This window comes from Apteryx mantelli, chromosome 22 (assembly GCF_036417845.1).
Source record: "Apteryx mantelli isolate bAptMan1 chromosome 22, bAptMan1.hap1, whole genome shotgun sequence".
NCBI classification, from domain to species: domain Eukaryota; kingdom Metazoa; phylum Chordata; class Aves; order Apterygiformes; family Apterygidae; genus Apteryx; species Apteryx mantelli.
In genome coordinates this window covers 8,795,381-8,814,535 of record NC_089999.1, presented here as the reverse complement: position 1 = coordinate 8,814,535, position 19,155 = coordinate 8,795,381, and the positions used below count along the sequence as shown (strand labels likewise).

The 19,155-nt window shown below is 37.4% G+C and overlaps 1 protein-coding gene across 3 annotated transcripts; it reads left to right on the top strand.

The window, feature by feature from the left end:
• The first annotated feature begins 292 nt into the window (after positions 1 to 292).
• On the top strand, positions 293 to 18,814 carry INPP5K (inositol polyphosphate-5-phosphatase K). 3 transcript variants are annotated; one of them, XM_067309741.1, is made up of 14 exons: positions 293 to 401; positions 2,900 to 3,007; positions 3,720 to 3,828; positions 6,859 to 6,975; positions 7,330 to 7,502; positions 9,068 to 9,179; positions 9,867 to 9,976; positions 10,403 to 10,429; positions 12,099 to 12,291; positions 12,525 to 12,662; positions 13,171 to 13,254; positions 14,849 to 14,953; positions 16,064 to 16,282; positions 18,244 to 18,814. In XM_067309741.1, exons 1-13 carry the CDS (start codon positions 364 to 366, stop codon positions 16,160 to 16,162), a joined length of 1,413 nt encoding a protein of 470 aa, XP_067165842.1. In that variant the 5' UTR covers positions 293 to 363; the 3' UTR covers positions 16,163 to 16,282; positions 18,244 to 18,814. The 3 variants fall into 3 exon arrangements, with proteins under 3 accessions (XP_067165842.1, XP_067165843.1, XP_067165841.1); XM_067309740.1 differs by lacking the exon at positions 293 to 401 and adding an exon at positions 2,426 to 2,700; XM_067309742.1 differs by lacking the exon at positions 10,403 to 10,429.
• Positions 18,815 to 19,155: the final 341 nt, after the last annotated feature.

Sequence of the window (19,155 nt, the reverse complement as noted above, 5' to 3'; positions counted from 1 at the left end):
GGCCCTGGGTGGTGCAAAGGGGAACCCTGGGGGCTGCAAAGAGGCCGCCGTTTGCTGCGAGGCGGTGCAAAAAGGGTCTCTGGGGGCTGCAATGGGGCTGCACAAGGGGCCCCGGCGCTGCCCGCGGTCCTCCCGCGCGCTTGGCGGCGCCTCCGCGCCCCGCCCCGGCGCCACGTGACCGTCACGCGGACCAATGAGCGCGGAGCGCTGCCGCGCCGCCGCTGAGGGGAGCGAGGCGCCGGGGGAGGCTGCGCCGGGTCGGACCGGGCCGGGCGGGGCGGCGAGGCGAGGCGAGGCGAGGCCGGGGGCTCCCTGCCCCGCTCGCGGCGCTTCTCGGCCGCAGCCCCGGCCCTGGGCGGCGGGATGGAGCCGGCGCGGCGCGGCGGCGCGAAGGAGCTGAGGTGAGCGGCGGGGGCCGACGCCCGCGGGTCTGGGCGCTGCCGTTTCCCGGGATGCGGGAGAAGAGCGGTGGCGGCTTTACGTAACGGCCGGGAATTAGCGAAGCCCGGGTTTCTGCTCGTTAGCGGGGAGTTACGCTAATCAGCGGCGTTACGCGGTCACACGGAACGGAGAAGAAAAGCTGCTTTTCCGCTTGGGAAGCGCTGGCAGCGCGGCCGCTGCGGGGGGCGCGGGCAGCGCGGAGACCTGTTTCTGGGGCTTGACGAGGGCTGAGTCAGCCGAGCTCGCCGTTAACGTGCTCCCGCTTGCAGCGAGGAGGGAAAAGTCTGAACACACCTTTGACTTCTGCTTTTACAGCTTGGTTTTGGTTTTGGTTTTTTTTTTACACTGTTTCTTTCACGCTGATAAATTGCGGTGTCACGTATTGCGGGCTCGCTTTGGCTTGAGGAGGCCTTTACCTACAGAAAAATATGAAATAAACCTCGTGTTTACTTAGAGATATCTTTATGGTTATGACATTGTGTTAAGATGACTCTACAACCCTAAAAAGTTCTCTGCTGTTGAATAATTAGAGGAATCAGTGACACTAAATGCTGTCTTTAAAAAATTATTTGAATTTAGGAGCTTATATGTAGAAAGCACACCTGGTACTGCTCTAGTGGTGTTGAAGGTTTCTACTAGTTGGGAAGGATTCACACGTGTTTTAAGACACCATGGTAGTGAGGATGGAAAGCGAGAATAGCTTGAACAGCCACAGATCCTTTAGTAAAGGATGTAGCATCAAATGAGAATGGTATTGCTGTAGACTTCTCTCCTTGCTGCAGTTAGCACTTGTACGGCCTTGTAAGGTACTAGAGAGCATCAGTAGGCCTTTGGGACTGCATAATACCATAGGATGTTATCTACTTTGCAGGTACATATACATCCCTAATGGTTAATTCTTTCTTGCAGACATAGATGATAACCTGCAATGAAACTGAATCGTTCAGGATGTTCTTGAAACTTTTACAAGTATTTTTTCTTCTGGTGCAAATTCTAGCACTGTAGTCTTTCCTGTATTCATATTAGTAGTGTAGGTATTGGGGGAAATTAATTTCTATCAGTAATGACTGACAACTTCAATATTATTTGACTTTTGCCTTCTCAGGTAATTGTCTTCAAAAATTACTAATTGGAGAGAATCCCCAAGTGATACAGCTCTTCAATGATAGAATGAGATCTGCAGCCTACATCCTTTTTTCCTCTAGAAATTTATTTTAGGATCAGTTTACTGTACTATAGCTTTTGGCTAACTCCACTGTAGTCTTATAAAGAGAAACTATTGGTGAGAGAAACTGTGAATCACTGAACTAGTCTGGGATGCAAGGTCACTTTCCAGTTCTTCTGTGTACTTTATGTGTCACCTTGAGCAGACCCTTGATTGTAAGGGGGGATAAAGGTGCTGCCTTACATAACGGGCATATTGTAGGTATTAATTTTTTAACCATGTAGCAATGCTTATAGGGCCTTTACACAAGAAGTATAAAGTGAATCCCTTTTTAGAAGCTGTGATATAGAAAATACTGTCTTAAAATAAAACAGTAGATAAGTTCTGTGGCAAGGATGTGTTTCTGGAAGCACTCGAGAGGAGCAGTGGCTTCATTTGGTTTTGGCCAGAACTGAATGTTTGTATGCTTGGAAGCTGGAGATTATATTTCTGCTAACCTACGGATGGAAGCACATGATTGATTCAAATCAACAGTAAATTCTTTTAAATCTTAAGCTTATAGAATTAACCTCATTAAATCTATTAGAAAAAATGATTTAGTGCAGCTTTTGTAACAAGCCATTGAGTGTGGTAGCAGTGCTACAGTTTTTTTCAGCACTGCTGCATCTACATTTGTCCTTTTGGGTTAGAAGCAATACTGAATTTCATATGAGTGAAAACTTGATCTTCAAGACCCTCAGACATCTCACTGTTTGTTTTATACTTGGGATTTTAATGTGTCAGTCCTTTGGAATATAGTTGTTCTTTTCTTCTGAGCAAATGGCATCCTTCAGTAGTGAAGATGCGTCTCAAGATTCATCAGCCTTCTCCCTACATGATTTAGAAAGCCTGCACAACTTCCGCAGCCGTTCTGCAAGTTTCAGCAGCACGGGGTCCAGTGGCCGCTTGCACCTCCGTCAGCAAGTAGCCCAGCTTGTGGCTTGTGTAGAGGACATCAGCTCAGATGATGAAATTCATGAAGAAGTATCTCGCACTCTAGATGAAGCTTTCCTTATCTGTGGGAAAAAGCTGAAGGACAAGTGGCAAGAATTCAGGTTTTGTTCCCTCGCTAGCTGACTGTTATTTTTTATACTAGCTAATAAATAGACTTCTGATTGACAAATAATGACAGAAAATCTTTGTTTTCTGTAGACACAAATTCAGTCAGGGAAGTTAGATGCTTTTCAGGTTACTTGTTCCCATTGAAATTCTAGCATTGGTTTTGTGTGACTTTTTTTTCTTCTTCATTTGTAGACTGCACATAGTTACCTGGAATGTGGGCACAGCTTCTCCACCTCCTGATGTCACTGGTTTACTTCAGCTCAATTCACTGGGCCCAGCTATGGATATGTACGTTATTGGGTAAGTATGTTAAAGAACTTGCTTTGTAAGTTTATTGCAAAACCTGTAAGTTTCAACAGCTTACTGTCAACCTGAGGAGAACTGTGCCATGTAAATCATCTGCCAGGAGGTGGTTTAATACTGTCACTAACAGAAGATGAAGACTAGAGTGAATGACAAAGAACAGAGATGATTTATAGCAAGAGACTCTTCTCCCCTTTCTGATGTTGTTTCCTATGACAAAACACAAAATATCTTTTCTTTATCTAAGCACACAGAATTAAAAAATATTTTGGCTACTGTTTGTTGGCAAGTAGGGAACATACTCATTTTGGGAAAGTTGTCTGAAAATCAGTATGTTTTAAAGAAAGTGGTGCAAACTAATTAGGTAGAATTTGTGCCCTTTTGGGTTTGCATCACCTTTTAGTGAAACTGTCACCTTTTCCAAATTTGGTTGAGTATTTCAAGACGTGTTTGTCATAATTTATCTGGAATTTAGCATTGTCTTGAACTTTGACTTTGGGTGTATATAAGCTCCTTTAACTTAGCTTTTCTTAGTGTTAGACCTGTGGATGGGTTAAACTGCTTGTAACTGAGAAACTGAACAGCATTAAAAAATTTCTCACTTATGTGCAGAGAGGTCTATCGGGATGTTGTCGTTTGTGTTGTGATAAGGTTGTACGAATTCTGTCAAAACCCGATAATCCAGTGTGAGTAATTTTCATGTGTTCAGCTTACAGGAGGTGAACTCAAGGATCACGAATTTTCTCTCTGACTTGGCATTTGATGATCCTTGGAGCATTTTTTTCATGACTGTACTGTCACCATTGGGATACATCAAGGTAACTGTTTATATCTCTGAATGTCACAACAGTGAAGGAAAATTTCTTCCGCAGCTCCATTCAGACTTTTTTTTCTTCAGACTGATCTCTCTACATAAAAAATATATGTGTTGATAGTGTTTTTTGCAGGTATCAATCATTTCTATAGGTGCATGTATGTTAGAAATGACAGACTGGTGCTCTCTTGGTTTGTTGGTAAAGGTATTTTTAGGTTTTCTTTTTCTATTAATAGTAATGTCCTTAATTTTAGCAGTAAAAATTGGACGCACAGAATTTTATTTCTTGTTTGTTGGGTAGTTTTGAAGCTTTTGCAGATTGGATGATGAACAGAAAGGAGATGTTTGTTCTGATATGCTGGCAGTGGCTAATGTGAGTGGTGCAGAACCATGTGATGAATATGATGAATACAAGAATACTGCTGTTTTAACAAGAATACGTTCTCAAGGAACAGAGTTTACTTAACAAGATTACTTAAAGTGAAATGTGATGTAAACTTGCACTCTAACAGCATATTTCTTGTGGCCACAATATCTCTATCTTTCTCTTGTTTGTAGAAATTTTTTTTGCTCTGTGCAATATTTGGGAACTGTAATGTGATGCTTCTAATGTAGTCTGCTTAAGTACCTGCTTTCACTATAAGTATCCCAAGCAATGGCAGTGATTTTCATTAATATTGGTAAGGTTTCTTCTTCTTTTTTATTTTTTTATTAATTTGTTTACAGGTGAAAGTAAATTGCTTAAATACAGAACAGGAGTATAGCAGGTATATAGATTTTTGAGGACTTTATTGAGGGCCTATAACATTGTATGAAAAGTTTAAACAACAAGATTTTTGATAATACATGGGACACAAGATCAATGAAAATACTAGGTATTTTAGTAATGTAAACAGTAAATGTAGATGGATATCCTGAATTTCTCAAATAAATATTAAAAGCCTTTCGAATGTTGTAGCAGTTTTCTAAATCATTCTTATTTCAGGGTGATTTTGCTGAAAGTAGTATATTATCTGCATGCTAATACGACTCAGTAGTTGTGCCATTCTTTTAACTGTAATTAAAAAAAAAAGTAATTAAAATAAAGGACCCATTGGAAATTAAAAAAAAAAGAAAGAAAACATAGTCCATTTTAGTGTAAGTCCTTGCTGATAAACACTTAAAATATGGCCACAGGATGACATTCAGGCCCTGTATACAGTTAAAATGAATTCCCTATGGTATGCATGGCTGACTGAATTCCTAATTTATAAATGCAGAGCTTAGGATGCAGTAATGAATGGATGCTGCCACCTAATGGTTTTCAGCAGGATTTAATTAGCTCTAATAAGAGAACCAGGTCATTGACATGCCTTCCCTTACTGGCAGGCCAGGTCAAAATCAAAATGGGCAACCAGGAGAGCCAGCTTTCCAGATGAGTCCTAGCATAAGCTTGTTTAGACAGAGGAACAGTTACCTGTTCTATGCTGACCTTGGACGAGGTTGGGTGTAGAGCGGTAGTAGTCCTCCTTGGGATGTTCTGTCGCTTCACTGATGGGGTCTGTTCTTAGAGCATTAGGTTATTGGAATCAGTCAGTTTTTTTCACCGTAAGTGGAGTCATGCCTTTTCTGTGAAGGGTCTTTGCTTGATTTGGCACTATGTATTGGTGGGACTAGTACAAGTCCCAGGAGGGAGGGATCCGTTGTGTTTTGATATTCAAGGCCTGCAGAGGGAAGTTTTATAGTGGACTGTGGATCTTGAGTTAGGTTTAGGGGCTGGCCCACAGCAGAAAAAGTGGAATGTAACAAATAGCCTTTGAGCTTTGGAAAACAGGAAGACTTGAGCTGCAGACTGGATCTTCTCTTTACCTGTCATGGTCTGTAATGGGACTGAAAGATCTTGGTATCTCCCAAACTTAATTATGGAGAGTACAGGTTATGCCAAAAGCCTGATCAGATACAAATATTTATGCATTATAAAGTAAATTGTGATCCATCATTTAAATACACTGTATGGTATGCATTTTCTTGGGACAATGAAAACAGTAACATGTATCAGGCAATCATTTAATTGTTTTGATGTAGATGCTAAGAATGAAGGAATTTTGTAGTAAATTTTCAGGTGAGATAAGACTTGTGCATACTGTTCTTGCAGTTATATAGTCAGTGTTATTTTTAATATCAGTTTTTATGCTAATGTAGTCTTGCTTAGGTTCATCAAATATAAAATTGAACTATAATGTCTGTGTTTTAAATAGAATCATTATCATTAAAACAAATACTTAAACTGAATCTTGTGTCTCATGCTAGCAACATCCTAATAATGATTTTTTTTAACAAAGATCATCTTCATTAGGCTAATTCCACAAAAAAAATTTAACATACCAGTATCTTAAAGCAGAAACAGTGTCCTACATGTTTCTTAAGCATCTTTGTTTTGGAAGCTTTCAGTAAATCAGCTTTTACAGGCATTGCAGCAAGAGTTGCTGCTGTTTACAGCTAGTTATTTCTGCAGATGTCTGGAAGCAGCTGTTGTGCCTTTTAGACATTTTTACTGGTTTTCAGAACAATCAGTTATGTGCTGAAGGATGTTTCAGCTGGAAAAGCTTTTTTGTTGGAGGACTTGTTTTGATGGACCTTGTTCATAGGTTTGCGCTATTAAGATTATGGGTGAAAAATCAAGGATTTGTCTCTTTATGAACAGGATGCTTAAAGATAGAAACAATGGGCTGGTGAGGCAGAAAAAAAGGTCTTTAAAGACCTACTGTATGAACAAATACTCATGTGTTGAGGTCAACTTCAGTTTTGTAATATAATACAATAATGTTAATTAGTTGAGAGATTTATCAGAAATTGTTTGTAAGCAAGTCTATCATGAGAACTTATGCTTTATAATGTGTCTGCATGTATCGTATCACAGTCTTGATGTCAGTCTTGCCAAGGGAGTTGCATGACTTCTGGTATGGCATTCTTTGCCTGAAAGCTCCTATGGAGTAGATCCAAGGGATTCCAAATACATCCCTGGAAGTGACCCTGTCTTCTGTTTCTGTTCCAGCTCTCCTCCGTTCGCATGCAGGGATTGCTGCTTCTGATCTTTGTGAAGCATGTCCACCTTCCTTTCATACGGGACATTCATACCCAATACACACGCACAGGCCTCTATGGATACTGGGTAAAGAACGATCTGAGACTTGATTGCTTTGGTTACTTAATGCTTATGTTGGTGTGTGCCTCTAAATGGTTTTGTGATGGGAGAGAGAATGTATGGTTTATTTAATAATGAATAAACTGACAAGCCATATGAGTCTCACTTAGTTGAACCTTGTGTGCAAGTGCAGTACAGACCATAATATCTCACCAGTTTATTAGCTGAAATAAACTGTTACTTTCCTGCTGCTTATTTAGATTTAAATGAACACAATTGCTTCCTAAATAGCAAGATTAAAAATTTTATAGGTGATGTTAATAGTTGCATTTGCAAGTGCTGATCGTAGTTTCAGAGAGTGTTGTTAACCTTCTGTTCCAGGGGAACAAAGGAGGAGTTACCGTTCGCATGTCCCTCTATGGCCATACGGTTTGTTTCATAAACTGCCACTTGCCAGCTCACATGGAGAACACAGAGCAGCGACTGGATGACTTTGAGAAAATTCTGGAAATGCAGTTTGAAGAAGAGAATATTCCAAGTACCCTGGCTCATGAGTGAGTTGTTCTGTCCCTGTTCTATCTGTGCTGTTTTTATCTGTTTTTCGCTCTAAATTTGTGAATTTCTGCGCTGAAAAGCTTCGGCCTTGGACTCTTCTCACATCACTTATGTGCCTGTTCAGTGTGGTCCCTGAATGCTGGGGGACCAGGCTGGAAACGATAACCTGAAAGATTGAGGTCTATTTTGCAGAACTGGTCTCTTTCCATCTCAAATTATACTGAATTTGTTAGCACATAAATTGCAGATGTCATGGAGACATGAAGAATGTTAGAAGCTAAAGCCCATTTATATCAAAAATCTTTCAAATCGCTGGGAGATGTTTATCTTCCTCCCTGTTTTTGTGTGAAGATTTGTGTTGTGTTTTGACCCATTTTTATTCCTGTTGAAATTTTAGTATCTGGCTGAGGGCTTCTCGGCCTTTAAATACTTAATTGATAATTTCTATAACTGTATAAATTATACCTACCTCAGATGCCTAACCTAAAAAACTATGATACCTCATTTGGGGCTTCTAGTTGAGCTCTTGTTCTTTAATTGTGCAGGAATTATTTTTATGTTCTGTTGCTGCATGTGAGAATTCCCTACATCATGCTGGAGTCTAAAAGTGATAATATAAACATTTTAAAAAGGGTTAAAATAAAACTTTTAAGTTTGGATTTAAAAAAAAATTTTTTTTATACGAATAAAGCTGTCAGGACAGATAAATCCAGAATAAATATGTAATATTACTTTCATTGTTAATGGGCTCACTAAAATTAGGTAAATATATATGAAACTTGGATTTAAAAATAATTTCTTTTCCTATCTTAGCACAGGTATGTGATATTTCAATTTAATCCTTTTCATTTTCTTGGTAATGTCCATGCTGAATGTGCCAAATCACATACAATCATCTTATAAGACGAAATTATAAACAGCATTGAAATAAAAGTTTTCTTTTCAAAAGGTCAAGTTTGGGGCATGTACCCTTGAACAGTATTTCAAAAGTATGGAAGTTAAAAGAGAGATTCCTTTTCTTTGAAAAGGCAACTTTCCTATTGCCTAAAACTTTGCTCCAGTGCTTCATAATAACAACTTCAGTTTCTGAGAATTACGGAACATGCAGTATGTATCCCTGCTTTCTCAAAGCACTAAACCAATGCTCTAAACTAGTTGATTAACATATCTAACTGGTGTATAGGTCATGAATCTTGTGAATTATTTTACTGACTGTTACTGGGACTGCTGTTTAATACTAAATCTTTCTCTATTAGAGATATAAGTCATTAGGGGACTTGGGGAAGAGATAATACCCAGTAACGTGCAAGTGGCAAGAGTGCAAGAGACTTCACTTACTACTTCAGTTCCTTTAAAAAAATTTGGTTTAGTAGGTTATTCATCTGTAATCTTATCTATAACTGCTTAGTGTTTTTATTTGTGCTGTTTGGATTAGGTAATATAAGTGATTAGAGCACCTAGTTAGTGTGATGGCTTACGTTCTGTTGAATTCTTCCAGTTCTTCACTCATATGTTTATGTATTCCTGTAAAGCTTTCTTTTTTTCTTCCCTCTCTCCCCTTAAGCATTCTCTTCTGGTTTGGAGATCTAAACTTCCGGATAGCAGATTTTGGCATACATTTTGTCCGAGAATCGATAAATAACAGACGTTACAATCTACTGTGGGAAAAGGACCAGGTATGTTCGTTTTTTTTTTTTTTTTTACACATACAAACTCATTAGTTAACATTGTTGCTTGTATTTCTTATTTCTGTTTAAGAAACACAAATTCAGAGTAGTGTTGAGCTGGAACCGATCTAGCTGTTTGCTCTCTTATGTCTCAGTCATAAGCAATACCATAATTAATTGCAAACTTGTTCTGCTTTTTTTAGTTTTCTATTCATTTCAAGTGCTCATGTATGACTGAAGCTTTCAGTGAACTTCATGGCTTGTGAATGGTTCCATGCCTTGATTTCACCTCCTTTTTCCTTCATCTAATAATTATTTTTTAAGAGAAGCTGATTCTGGAATTTGTTTTGCATAGAACTGCTACAAAACTTCTAAACTGGTCATGTCAACTGTCTGGCAGTAACAAGGGGACCTTCTGAATTTTTTTGATATGTTGTACTTATTGAGATGTTGAATTCTATTTGGAATATGCTCTCTCAGGTCCTTTCCCAATTATCCTTTAACCTTTGATTTTTAAATGATATGTTTAAAAGTTGTTATATATATATATATATATATTCATAATTATAATTATGAATTCATGAATTATAAACATAATTCATATAAACATTATATGTTTATATATATAATATATACACACACACAAACATATATATTTTATATATATATATATATAAACCCTCATTATTTCTGCAGTTAAATATGGCGAAGAAGAAGGAAGCATTTCTTCAGGAATTCATAGAGGGTCCTCTGCAGTTTAAACCCACCTACAAGTTTGACCTTTATTCAGATGTATATGATACAAGGTAAAAGCACAGTAAGATATGTTAAGACATGGAATATTAGAGTGAACCTGGTGTTTGAGTAAATATCACTTTGCAAAAGTAAACCTAAACTTTTCTTAATTTACAAGTTAACTGAGGTTGCTGAACTCTTATTCAGTGCTCATATCTGAATAAATGAATGTTTCTGGCTGAAGAAGCCTGGGTCTGCTGATTGTGTGAGGGAAGTGGGAGCTGCTTTTTATTTATTTATTTGGAAGGACTAGATTAACAGAATAAGCTAGCACCTGTTTAAACACAGTAGTTCATTTTTCCAAAGTTTTTTTAAATATCCGAGTTATGTTTTTCTCTGATCGTAAAGTTTATTGTTAAGTATAAATCATGTTTCAAATGAAGAATAAGCTCCTGGCCAAACAGGGGTTTTGTACTGATCTTTTTCTTTATTTCCAGAGAGCAGAAGTCCCTGTTTTGGTTTAAGTAAGAAGAAAACTTTCTGGATTTCATAGATTTGTAAATATTTCAGAATCAAAACAATGCTCCTTCTGAGCTTTGGATTTGATTTTTGTGAAATATTTGAAAATCAGATAATAGCTGATTTTCTTCAGGGATTTTCTGAACCTGTCTGAAAGCTGCAGTCTTATCTACTCTGCTGTTGCACTTAATCTTAGAAATTTACTTACTTGTATCCAAAGACTTTTTGCTGTCTGAGCGTGAACAGATATGAAGGGACCAGCAGTAAATCCAGTTGACAAACAAACAAAAAGTATGGTTATGCATGCTGTACGCATTCTGCTGTTAAAGCTAGCAGAGGTATTTTGGTTGGTTGGAGGGTGATAAACAGACTTCAAGGCACTTGGGCCTTCTAAGCATCCTTGCAAAGTTTGCTTTATATGAAGCAGACAGTAATTTGTTATCTTTGATACTTTTTTCAATGTGGCTTTGAGTTTTTTTCTTTCTCATCTTATATACACCATTTTCTCTGAAGTAGCAAGTGTATTAACTTAAGCTGTTCTTTTGATATTTTCTTGCACAGCAGAGCAGACATATGGCAGCTCATAAAGATATCTGTCGGTTTATATAATTACTGAAGTAAGTGGGATATGGCCCCTTAGTCATTTAAAATCTTTCCACCTTATTATAGGTGAGTCAGACCTATATATGGGAAGGGGTAAAAGAAAAAGCATGTTGAGTATTAAACTAAATGGCATTTCCAGTTTATGATGATTTTAATATTCAAAGTTATTAAACTGACAGTTTTCCTTACACATCCTGCTCATTAACTTTTATAATTCAATGCAGTCCATTCTAATTCCTCTTCCATAGGGTATGATCTTTTCTCCATTTCAATTTGAAGTGATACATCCATACAGAGGGTTGCTGTTAAGTCTTCCTCCCACTACAGAGAGAACCACGAAAGGCTCATGTCTTCTGTTGTTATTGATATGGTATAAAAGGAAACTCTGAATTATGATTGCAGTTTGATGTATAGCACAGTTGCAGGCTACAGGCACGCTTTTCTTCATTATGGGATTTAAAGCCTTTTCTTATGAGGCAACAATAGTTTCTAGACTTGAAATACAGGCTAGTACAGATTAGAGGAACTCTAAATAAAGCATTGCTGTCATCTATGATTAGTATAAGCTACGTAAGTTTGCCCAGATTTAGTTATTAAAAGCAACTTGTTCCAAAAAAGTTTTGAATAAGGAAGTAAATATCATTCAGACTCTTTCTACATCCTCCTCAAAGTTATGTCCCTTTCCTGAGAATGACTATGCATTTGAAGTTTGGGACAGTTGCTGTATTATCTCAAAGTCCTTGCATGTTTTTATAGTGCATTTTAGGAGAAAGTATCATTTCCTGTACAAAACTTGACTAACCCATGGGAATGCCCCTTCTTCCCTTCATTTTACTTCTCTCTCAGAAATCTGTGAAATTTATCTCCTGTAAATGGAGCTGAGTTCAAATTAAGGAAACATTGGTTGTAAAGCATGGTAAAGAGCTGTAAAATGAAGTTTGGATGTGATTGCTTTCTTATATTAATACATGAACTTGACAATCTTTCAACTTTGAGTAGATTTTGCACAGTATTCTTAGCTTTTGGCACCTGTTTTTCTGCTCATTTCACTTTTATGTTGCACTCTTACAGTGAGAAGAAAAGAAAGCCAGCTTGGACTGATAGAATTCTTTGGAGAGTGAAGAATCTCTGCCAGCATACATCAAAAGAAAGCAATTTATCTGGAGAAGAACAGACAATATCTGTTACTTTGAATAACTATATCAGCCACATGAACTACGGCATCAGCGATCACAAACCTGTTACAGGAACTTTTGGGCTTGAGGTGCTGTCCCACCTTAACTCTTTAAAGCTAGTTTGTTTTACTAAGCTGGTTTTCTAAACTTTGTAAGTCATGGTCTCAGTGTTTTGTTCTGATAAAAATGAAGACAAAAAATTGCTTTCGGCTATTTCCATTCTGTTAGGAGTCCCACAGCAGGTGTGGCAGAGAATGAAATTGTAAGAATAACTGAAAGAATAACAGAGTTGGTTTACTGTAAATTTTGTTTTCTCTTCTAGATGAAGCCTCTTTTATCAATTCCTTCTGTCACATTGAGTCCTGAGGGCGAATGGAGCGCTGAACACGATGTTCTAATCAGCTATTCTGCAGTGCATGAGTTCCCAAGCAGTGCTTGGGACTGGATTGGACTTTTCAAGGTGATGTTACCAGCACATCGTGGTTCTTTACTGTAATGAAGATGGTGAATGTGACTGGAAGAAGTAGTTTTCTGTCATAGGACATTGTGATTTTTGCAAACGTCTTGTATCCTTGATAGCTGATACTTTTGTATGCTGAGAGTTTAGCTCCATACGAAGATGGATGCAGGCTTTTTCACTCTGTGTAAGATGCTCTGCTAAGTATAAGTGGTGATTTATTTAAGCAAAATGATAGGTAGAAGCTGTGGAAGGGAATAGTCCTTCCCAAATGCCTGCAGTTCAGAGTTCTCAAAAAGAGAACAAAAGTGGAAGGATGAAAGAACAGAGCATTCACATCCTCTCAGCTACTAAAGGTGCATACTTGCCCCCCAAATGTTTTGATTTTAAAAATGAAGTGTTTTAATTAGACCTTCAGTGGAGTAGTAAGCATGCCTCTCACAGCTTTGAGTTTTCCCTGTAGCAAGTGTTTGTCCTTCAGAAGGCTGACAGTTTGCATCTTTCTTTGCAGGTGACATTCAAGCATGTGAATGACTATGTTACTTATGCGTGGGTAAAAGATGATGAAATTTCTTCTAACAGTGACAGTAAACAAGTAAGCCAGTTATATATTTCTTTCTAGTAGTTTCTTATACAGTAGCATTCAAGGATCTATTTGTTCCATTTCCACTTCCTCCTCTGGGTTCTGTATCCCCCTTTTTTCCACCCAAAGTTAACTAGGAATGATATTGCTGTTTATAATCCCCCTTGCTATTTCTCCTTTATTTTCAGGTAGTACAGCATACTTTCTAAGGTCTGAATGTATTGCTTGAGGGAATTGAAGAAGTAACACTTTATTCCTTTAGTGACTCTTCACTGTATAAAGAACTATTGTAGTTTTAATCCATTTTGTATTTCGGTCTAATTTTATCACCCAGATGAGCAACTGGCCTTTTTCCATCTGATTGTCAAAGTTGTTCAATGTATCTTAAATATTTATTGTATGATTTCCATTACAGTTGTAAATACCTAAAGTAACTAATACAATTAGTTACAGATACCTGATACAGCTAATGATACAGGTTCCTTAGACTTTTCTTTATTTTGGCTGTTGAGTCTTGACTCCTTTTTAAAGACTGCTGGCTTCCTAGTAGTGATTAACTAAAGTGATTAAAAAACCTCAAACAACTTATATCCTTATTTTGAATACAAATGAAATATTTCCAGAGGTATTTATCTGAACAAACAAAAGTTGAAATTAATTAACAGAAGTTAATTTTGGAAGCAAAGTCAGCGGAGGAACAGATGAGATTTTTCCAGACAATCCTTTAAAAGAAAACAATTTTCTCTTGTTAGGGATTGTGTAAGTTAAGAAGTTTATAGCAAGGGATAGCATAGAATCAGCAAAGAATACTGATACTTTTATCAGTATTCTTAACCTCAAAATATCTCTGAACTTTAAATTTAAACAGTATGAACGTTGTTTTAGCAGGGTACTGTGGACAGCAGTTTAGGAACTGTGGATCTTTAGGGTAGTACAAAATTGAGGTTGCAGTTTTGCTCCACTCTTCGATCTAACAGCTTATTGCCACCAGGAGGCGGTTCATCTCCCTCTGTCTTGCTTGTGTGGTCTTGCTGTTTCCCTTGAACAACTGTGGCTTTTTTCTCACTTCTTGCTGAACAAATTCAGCTTGCTAACATGGTGAAAAATATTCACTCTTCCATCCCTGGCTTAGTTTTCAGATGGTTTAATGGGTTGTCTCAGTTGCCCTCCTCTCTCTACAGGTCCATCTGTCTCTTTGTGTCAACTTCTTCATTAAACAGGAAAAAATAGTACACACACAAAAAAAGTGGCCAGTATTCTAGAATAATTCTGCCAGGGTAGTTTTCTGTGGAGTCAGATGATCTCCAGTGTGGATGGAGGGGGAACAGAAGAAATACCTCACCCCCTTTCTAAAATAGCAAGCTGGTAGATTGCCTCAGGCATACTATGTTATCCTAAAGTGTTTAAGGACATTCCCTAGGGATGGGTAATACCCTAAGACGTGAATGAAGTAATAACATTACTTCTGTCCTCTTCCTTTTAAAATTATGTTTAAAAACTGGCTTATTTGTAAATACTGCATTTTATGATGTCCTGAATGAATGTTTTTTGTAAGTTGCTTTCTCTGTGCAAATAGTCCCTTGCCTATGCTTTTTCTTGTTGACAGGTTTACATGAGTGCTGAAGAAATACCTGATATGGGAGGAGAATTTGTGCTCTGTTATTATAGCAATAATATGCAGTCAATAGTTGGTATCAGCCAGCCTTTTCAGGTAATATATTTGGAAGCTTTGATTAATGATGATATTTTTATTTCTTTTGCTTTCATATGCATCTGAACATAGGTGTGTGCAACTGTGTTATTACTGGGGGACGTTGCAGCAGTAATTGCAAGAAAGATATGTGCTGACTAACACCCAGGAAAAAAAAATTGCTGTTATGCTGAAAGACATGCTAAAAAGTAGCTGTTATAGCAACACATTGTTGTAATGAAATAAGGCAGGTTTATCTCTCTCAGCTTTCATTTTTGGAACTTCAGTCTCTGTCAGTTAGGTCCCTAGTTTCTGTAATTCAGCTTAATTTAAAAAGCTGCCAACTTTTGACAGATCATAAGTGAACCCTTTGTGCTCCCTTCTGTGGTGGATTCACACAGAAGTGCTTCCTGTATGTTCAGATGCTTAAATTTGAGAAAGAGGGGACAGCTGAAACTCAAGTTATTTGTTTAACTGGCATTTCTGTTTAATTTTTAAAAGGGTAACTTAACCTGGATGAACTAGATGAAGCAACCAGTCATTGCTTCTTCTACCCAAGCACTTTTTGCCAAAATCATTTTGTTTGCGCGTAATTTTCCATGCTGCCATGACTGCTCTAATGTGTTCTAGAATGACTGAAATATAAGTTCTTTGCTGTTCTTGGGTGAAGGGGTTTTAGGAGACTCTCAAACTCCATTACCTTAGGGAGTACAATACTGAAGATTACTGGGCTGGTAAAACTCAGTGATACTGTTCATACTTTTCTTTATGTATTAGCGAAAAAAATGGCAGAGTCCAGTGTTTCAGCTGTCTCTAAGCATAAGATGACCAACAAACTCTGCAGCATAGTTGTCAGTGGTATGTGGATACAATGCACTATATGAATATAAGAAATCATGTTAGTCATTTGGAATGCCTTTCTTTTTCCGTGACAGTTAGTGTTTTGATATCAGAGTTTAATGTTTTGTTACATTAATTTTTTTAAGCGTCTTAATTGCTGCATAGACATATCACTTAATTTCTCAGCAAATATGTAGGACATCTTTATATAATGGTATACTGACAGTATAGAGCAACACAGAGTTTCTGAATGTTTGTGCTATATTTAACTCTTTTCGACTTTTCTTCTAGATTCAGCCAAACAGAACATTAATAGAAAAGGATCTGGCACAGGAAGAGATCAGTTGGATGCAAAAAACTGACAATCTGGAATCACATAATGAATTCTGAAGTCAGAAAAGGCATTTAGTGGTCCTGATTCAGGAATCAGAGATGATTACCTTCTTTGTCTTAGTAATTATAGGCATTTCCTCTTAGAAGATGGAGTGAGGTAGTGCAAGGGTCCCACAGGTAGGGCTGTTCAGAAACTTTATAAGCTCATAGAAGATAATTTATTGTAGAAACAGATATTTTTATTGTTACAATGAGAGTAACACTAATGTTGCACTGGATGGGAACTGTAAAAATAGTACCTAATGAACGCTGTTTGGTTTAAGATGACAGACGTTTCTAATCCAATGACTTAACCTAAGTAAGTTGCATTCCATAACAGATTTTGGACCTGCTCCTTTTCTTTTTTCTAGAGGATGTTTTATTAGCGATACAATTCACAGAGCTGTAACCGCTTAATCACTGGTTTCCAATGTTTGAGTTTAACTGAAGTTATTTTAAAAATTATTTATTAGATACAGTTATCTAGCTTATTTTAAATTTTTGTTTGACTTTTAAATGTAAGCTAATTACCTTTTGGGAAACACATGTGACAACAGGTCACATGAAAACAAAATGTTTAGAACGTGTAAATTCTCCTTTGGTGGCAGAATCCCTTTTCTTCTGCCTTACTTCCCACTTACAATTCTTGCAGGATATTCCATCTTTAATTCTTCCAGATTGTGATATATCAATCAAAATACACTTTTTCTGATTTTTGGATTCTTTTATAAAACAATTTATATAGCAATTTGTCTATTCCCTTTCTCCCTCTGATTAAAAAAGTAAAATAAACACACTTACACTAGTCACTGACTTAGAGTTAAACCAAGATCGTATCTTTCAGAAAGAAATGTCTCCTGTAAAGAAATGATTTAGTATAGGTTAGCGAAGTAGTTTAAGAAGCACTTGATGAAGAGCTAAGTGATGATGATACTGTGCTTGTTTTCTGCTGTCACATTGTATTTAGAAAGCTAAAGCCATATTTAAGTACTTCTGCGATACCATTCTGCCACATAAGTAATTGCTACACTTACTACAGAGATGACATGAATTATAAATGGAGAATTTAAACGGAACAAGCTCTTTCTTAAGGCATGATCCATGCTACCAAAAATTGTAAAGCTCTTCCGTTTATAGCAATCAGTCTGCAAAATTTTTGTTTTTCAGAGGTGCTTATACTTAAATGTCTTGTACATTTGAGAGTGGAGGTAGAATGAGAAAGATCAAGTAATAAAAATAAATTTAAAAAAATAAGGTAGTTAGCTTTAGAAATGGTTTTGTTTGATGAGGAAATAGAGATCTTTAAAAAGGATTGGAAGTGGCTCTGAACGTTCCACAGAATCTTGGACTGCAGTGCTGAGAAAGAGCACTGGTTGGTCTCCCATGTTCTGGATATATAGCTTTCAGCTGCCTACCATGTGTGGTAAGTAGGGGTAGTTACTAATCACTGTCTTGTCAGTTATGAATGGAAAAGAGAAAATTCAGTTCAAGTGGGAGAGAGAAGCAAAGAATGTTGGTGTGTATATTTTGGAGTGTTGCTTGAGAACTGAATGGATTCCTTTTTGCTCACATTCTCAAAGCTTTGGTTCTTTTAGCTAGGATTCTTTTGAAAGAGAAAGTGAGCTCTCTGTGATACCTGTTTTGCATAGATTTCTGGGGTCTGAGAGTCTTTATCTGTGTTAGGGTTTCCACAGTGTACAAACTGGTTAGTTTTGTTGCAATTTGGAGTTTAAGAGCACCTAGCCTCTGTAAATTTTAGTTGTATCTTAGCCTAATGCTTGGTATTGAGAATTGTGTCCAGTTGTCTATAGTGAGGGCAGGTTTAGAGGGTACTGTGTTCAGTGTATGGATTAAAACTATCTTGAGGCTTACACCTTGTACAGTTTTATTACACTTTGGAGCAATATTAGAAACCATTTTCATATTTGTACCAATCTTGCAAGATTTTGTTTTGCACTAAAGCTTTCAGATACTTTACATTTCATGGTAATTACATCTTCAGACAAAGCCTTCCTGAATTGCAAATAACCTGCAGTTTTTGAGTTCTTGCTCTGTTTCTGATATTACTTGTATGATTGTATTACCATGTTCCATGCAAGGAGAATCCAGCGGAGAGCTCAAAGATGAAAGAATTGTGGTCTTTGAATTCCATACTGCAGCTGGTGACTTACTGTGGACCAAGATCCAGTTTCTTCTAATCAGGGTGCATCTGCCGTTCATGAACAGCTCAGAGGGGGAGCCCTACCGCCATGCAGGGGCACTTTACATGGGCAAGAAACCCAAGCTCCTTAATGTTGCATGGGAACCGATAACCTTCTTGGTCACTGGAGATAGAAGCTGCATTTTGTAAACTAATCCTTTGCACCACAGGACTTCACTGAAAATGCCCACAGCAGCTGTGATTAAATCTGCCTGTGTGTAAGTAAGACACTGCACAAAACTGTATACTCCCTTCTTTAGTATTGTGCACACAGTAGCAGTCTTAAATATTGTTTACTACTGTTACCTATGGTAGCTTTTCAAAGTATTCCGTGACCTATACAATGTAATTTCTGATGAAATTTATCTTTCTTGAAACACCTTTAATTAGATGTTATAACCACTGGAAATGTTTTTATTCCCATGTTTTTTCTTTTTGTGTACCACTGAAATAAATCCTGAACTGTTCTACATGTTTCTATTAATCTGAGAAAAATGTACTGGGGAGAAGAGGGGGGAATTCAGTCAGTGCGTGGTAGCAGTTCTCCATGTAATTTTGGTATTTTTAAAATGCAAATATATTTGCATTCTAAAATACTGTTGTATCAGTAGTAACATATTTGGTAGGGCTTTGGACTGCAAAGGAAGGGCCAAAGACAAAATAGATTTTCTTTTGGGCAAATAAAAATCTTTCATTTAAATGAGTTTAGGATTTAATGAACCTAAATGATGTCATAAACTTCTGTTTTGGATCTTTTTTTTCCCCCTGAATAGATGTCTGAATACACTGAAATAATAGCATGTTTAGACTG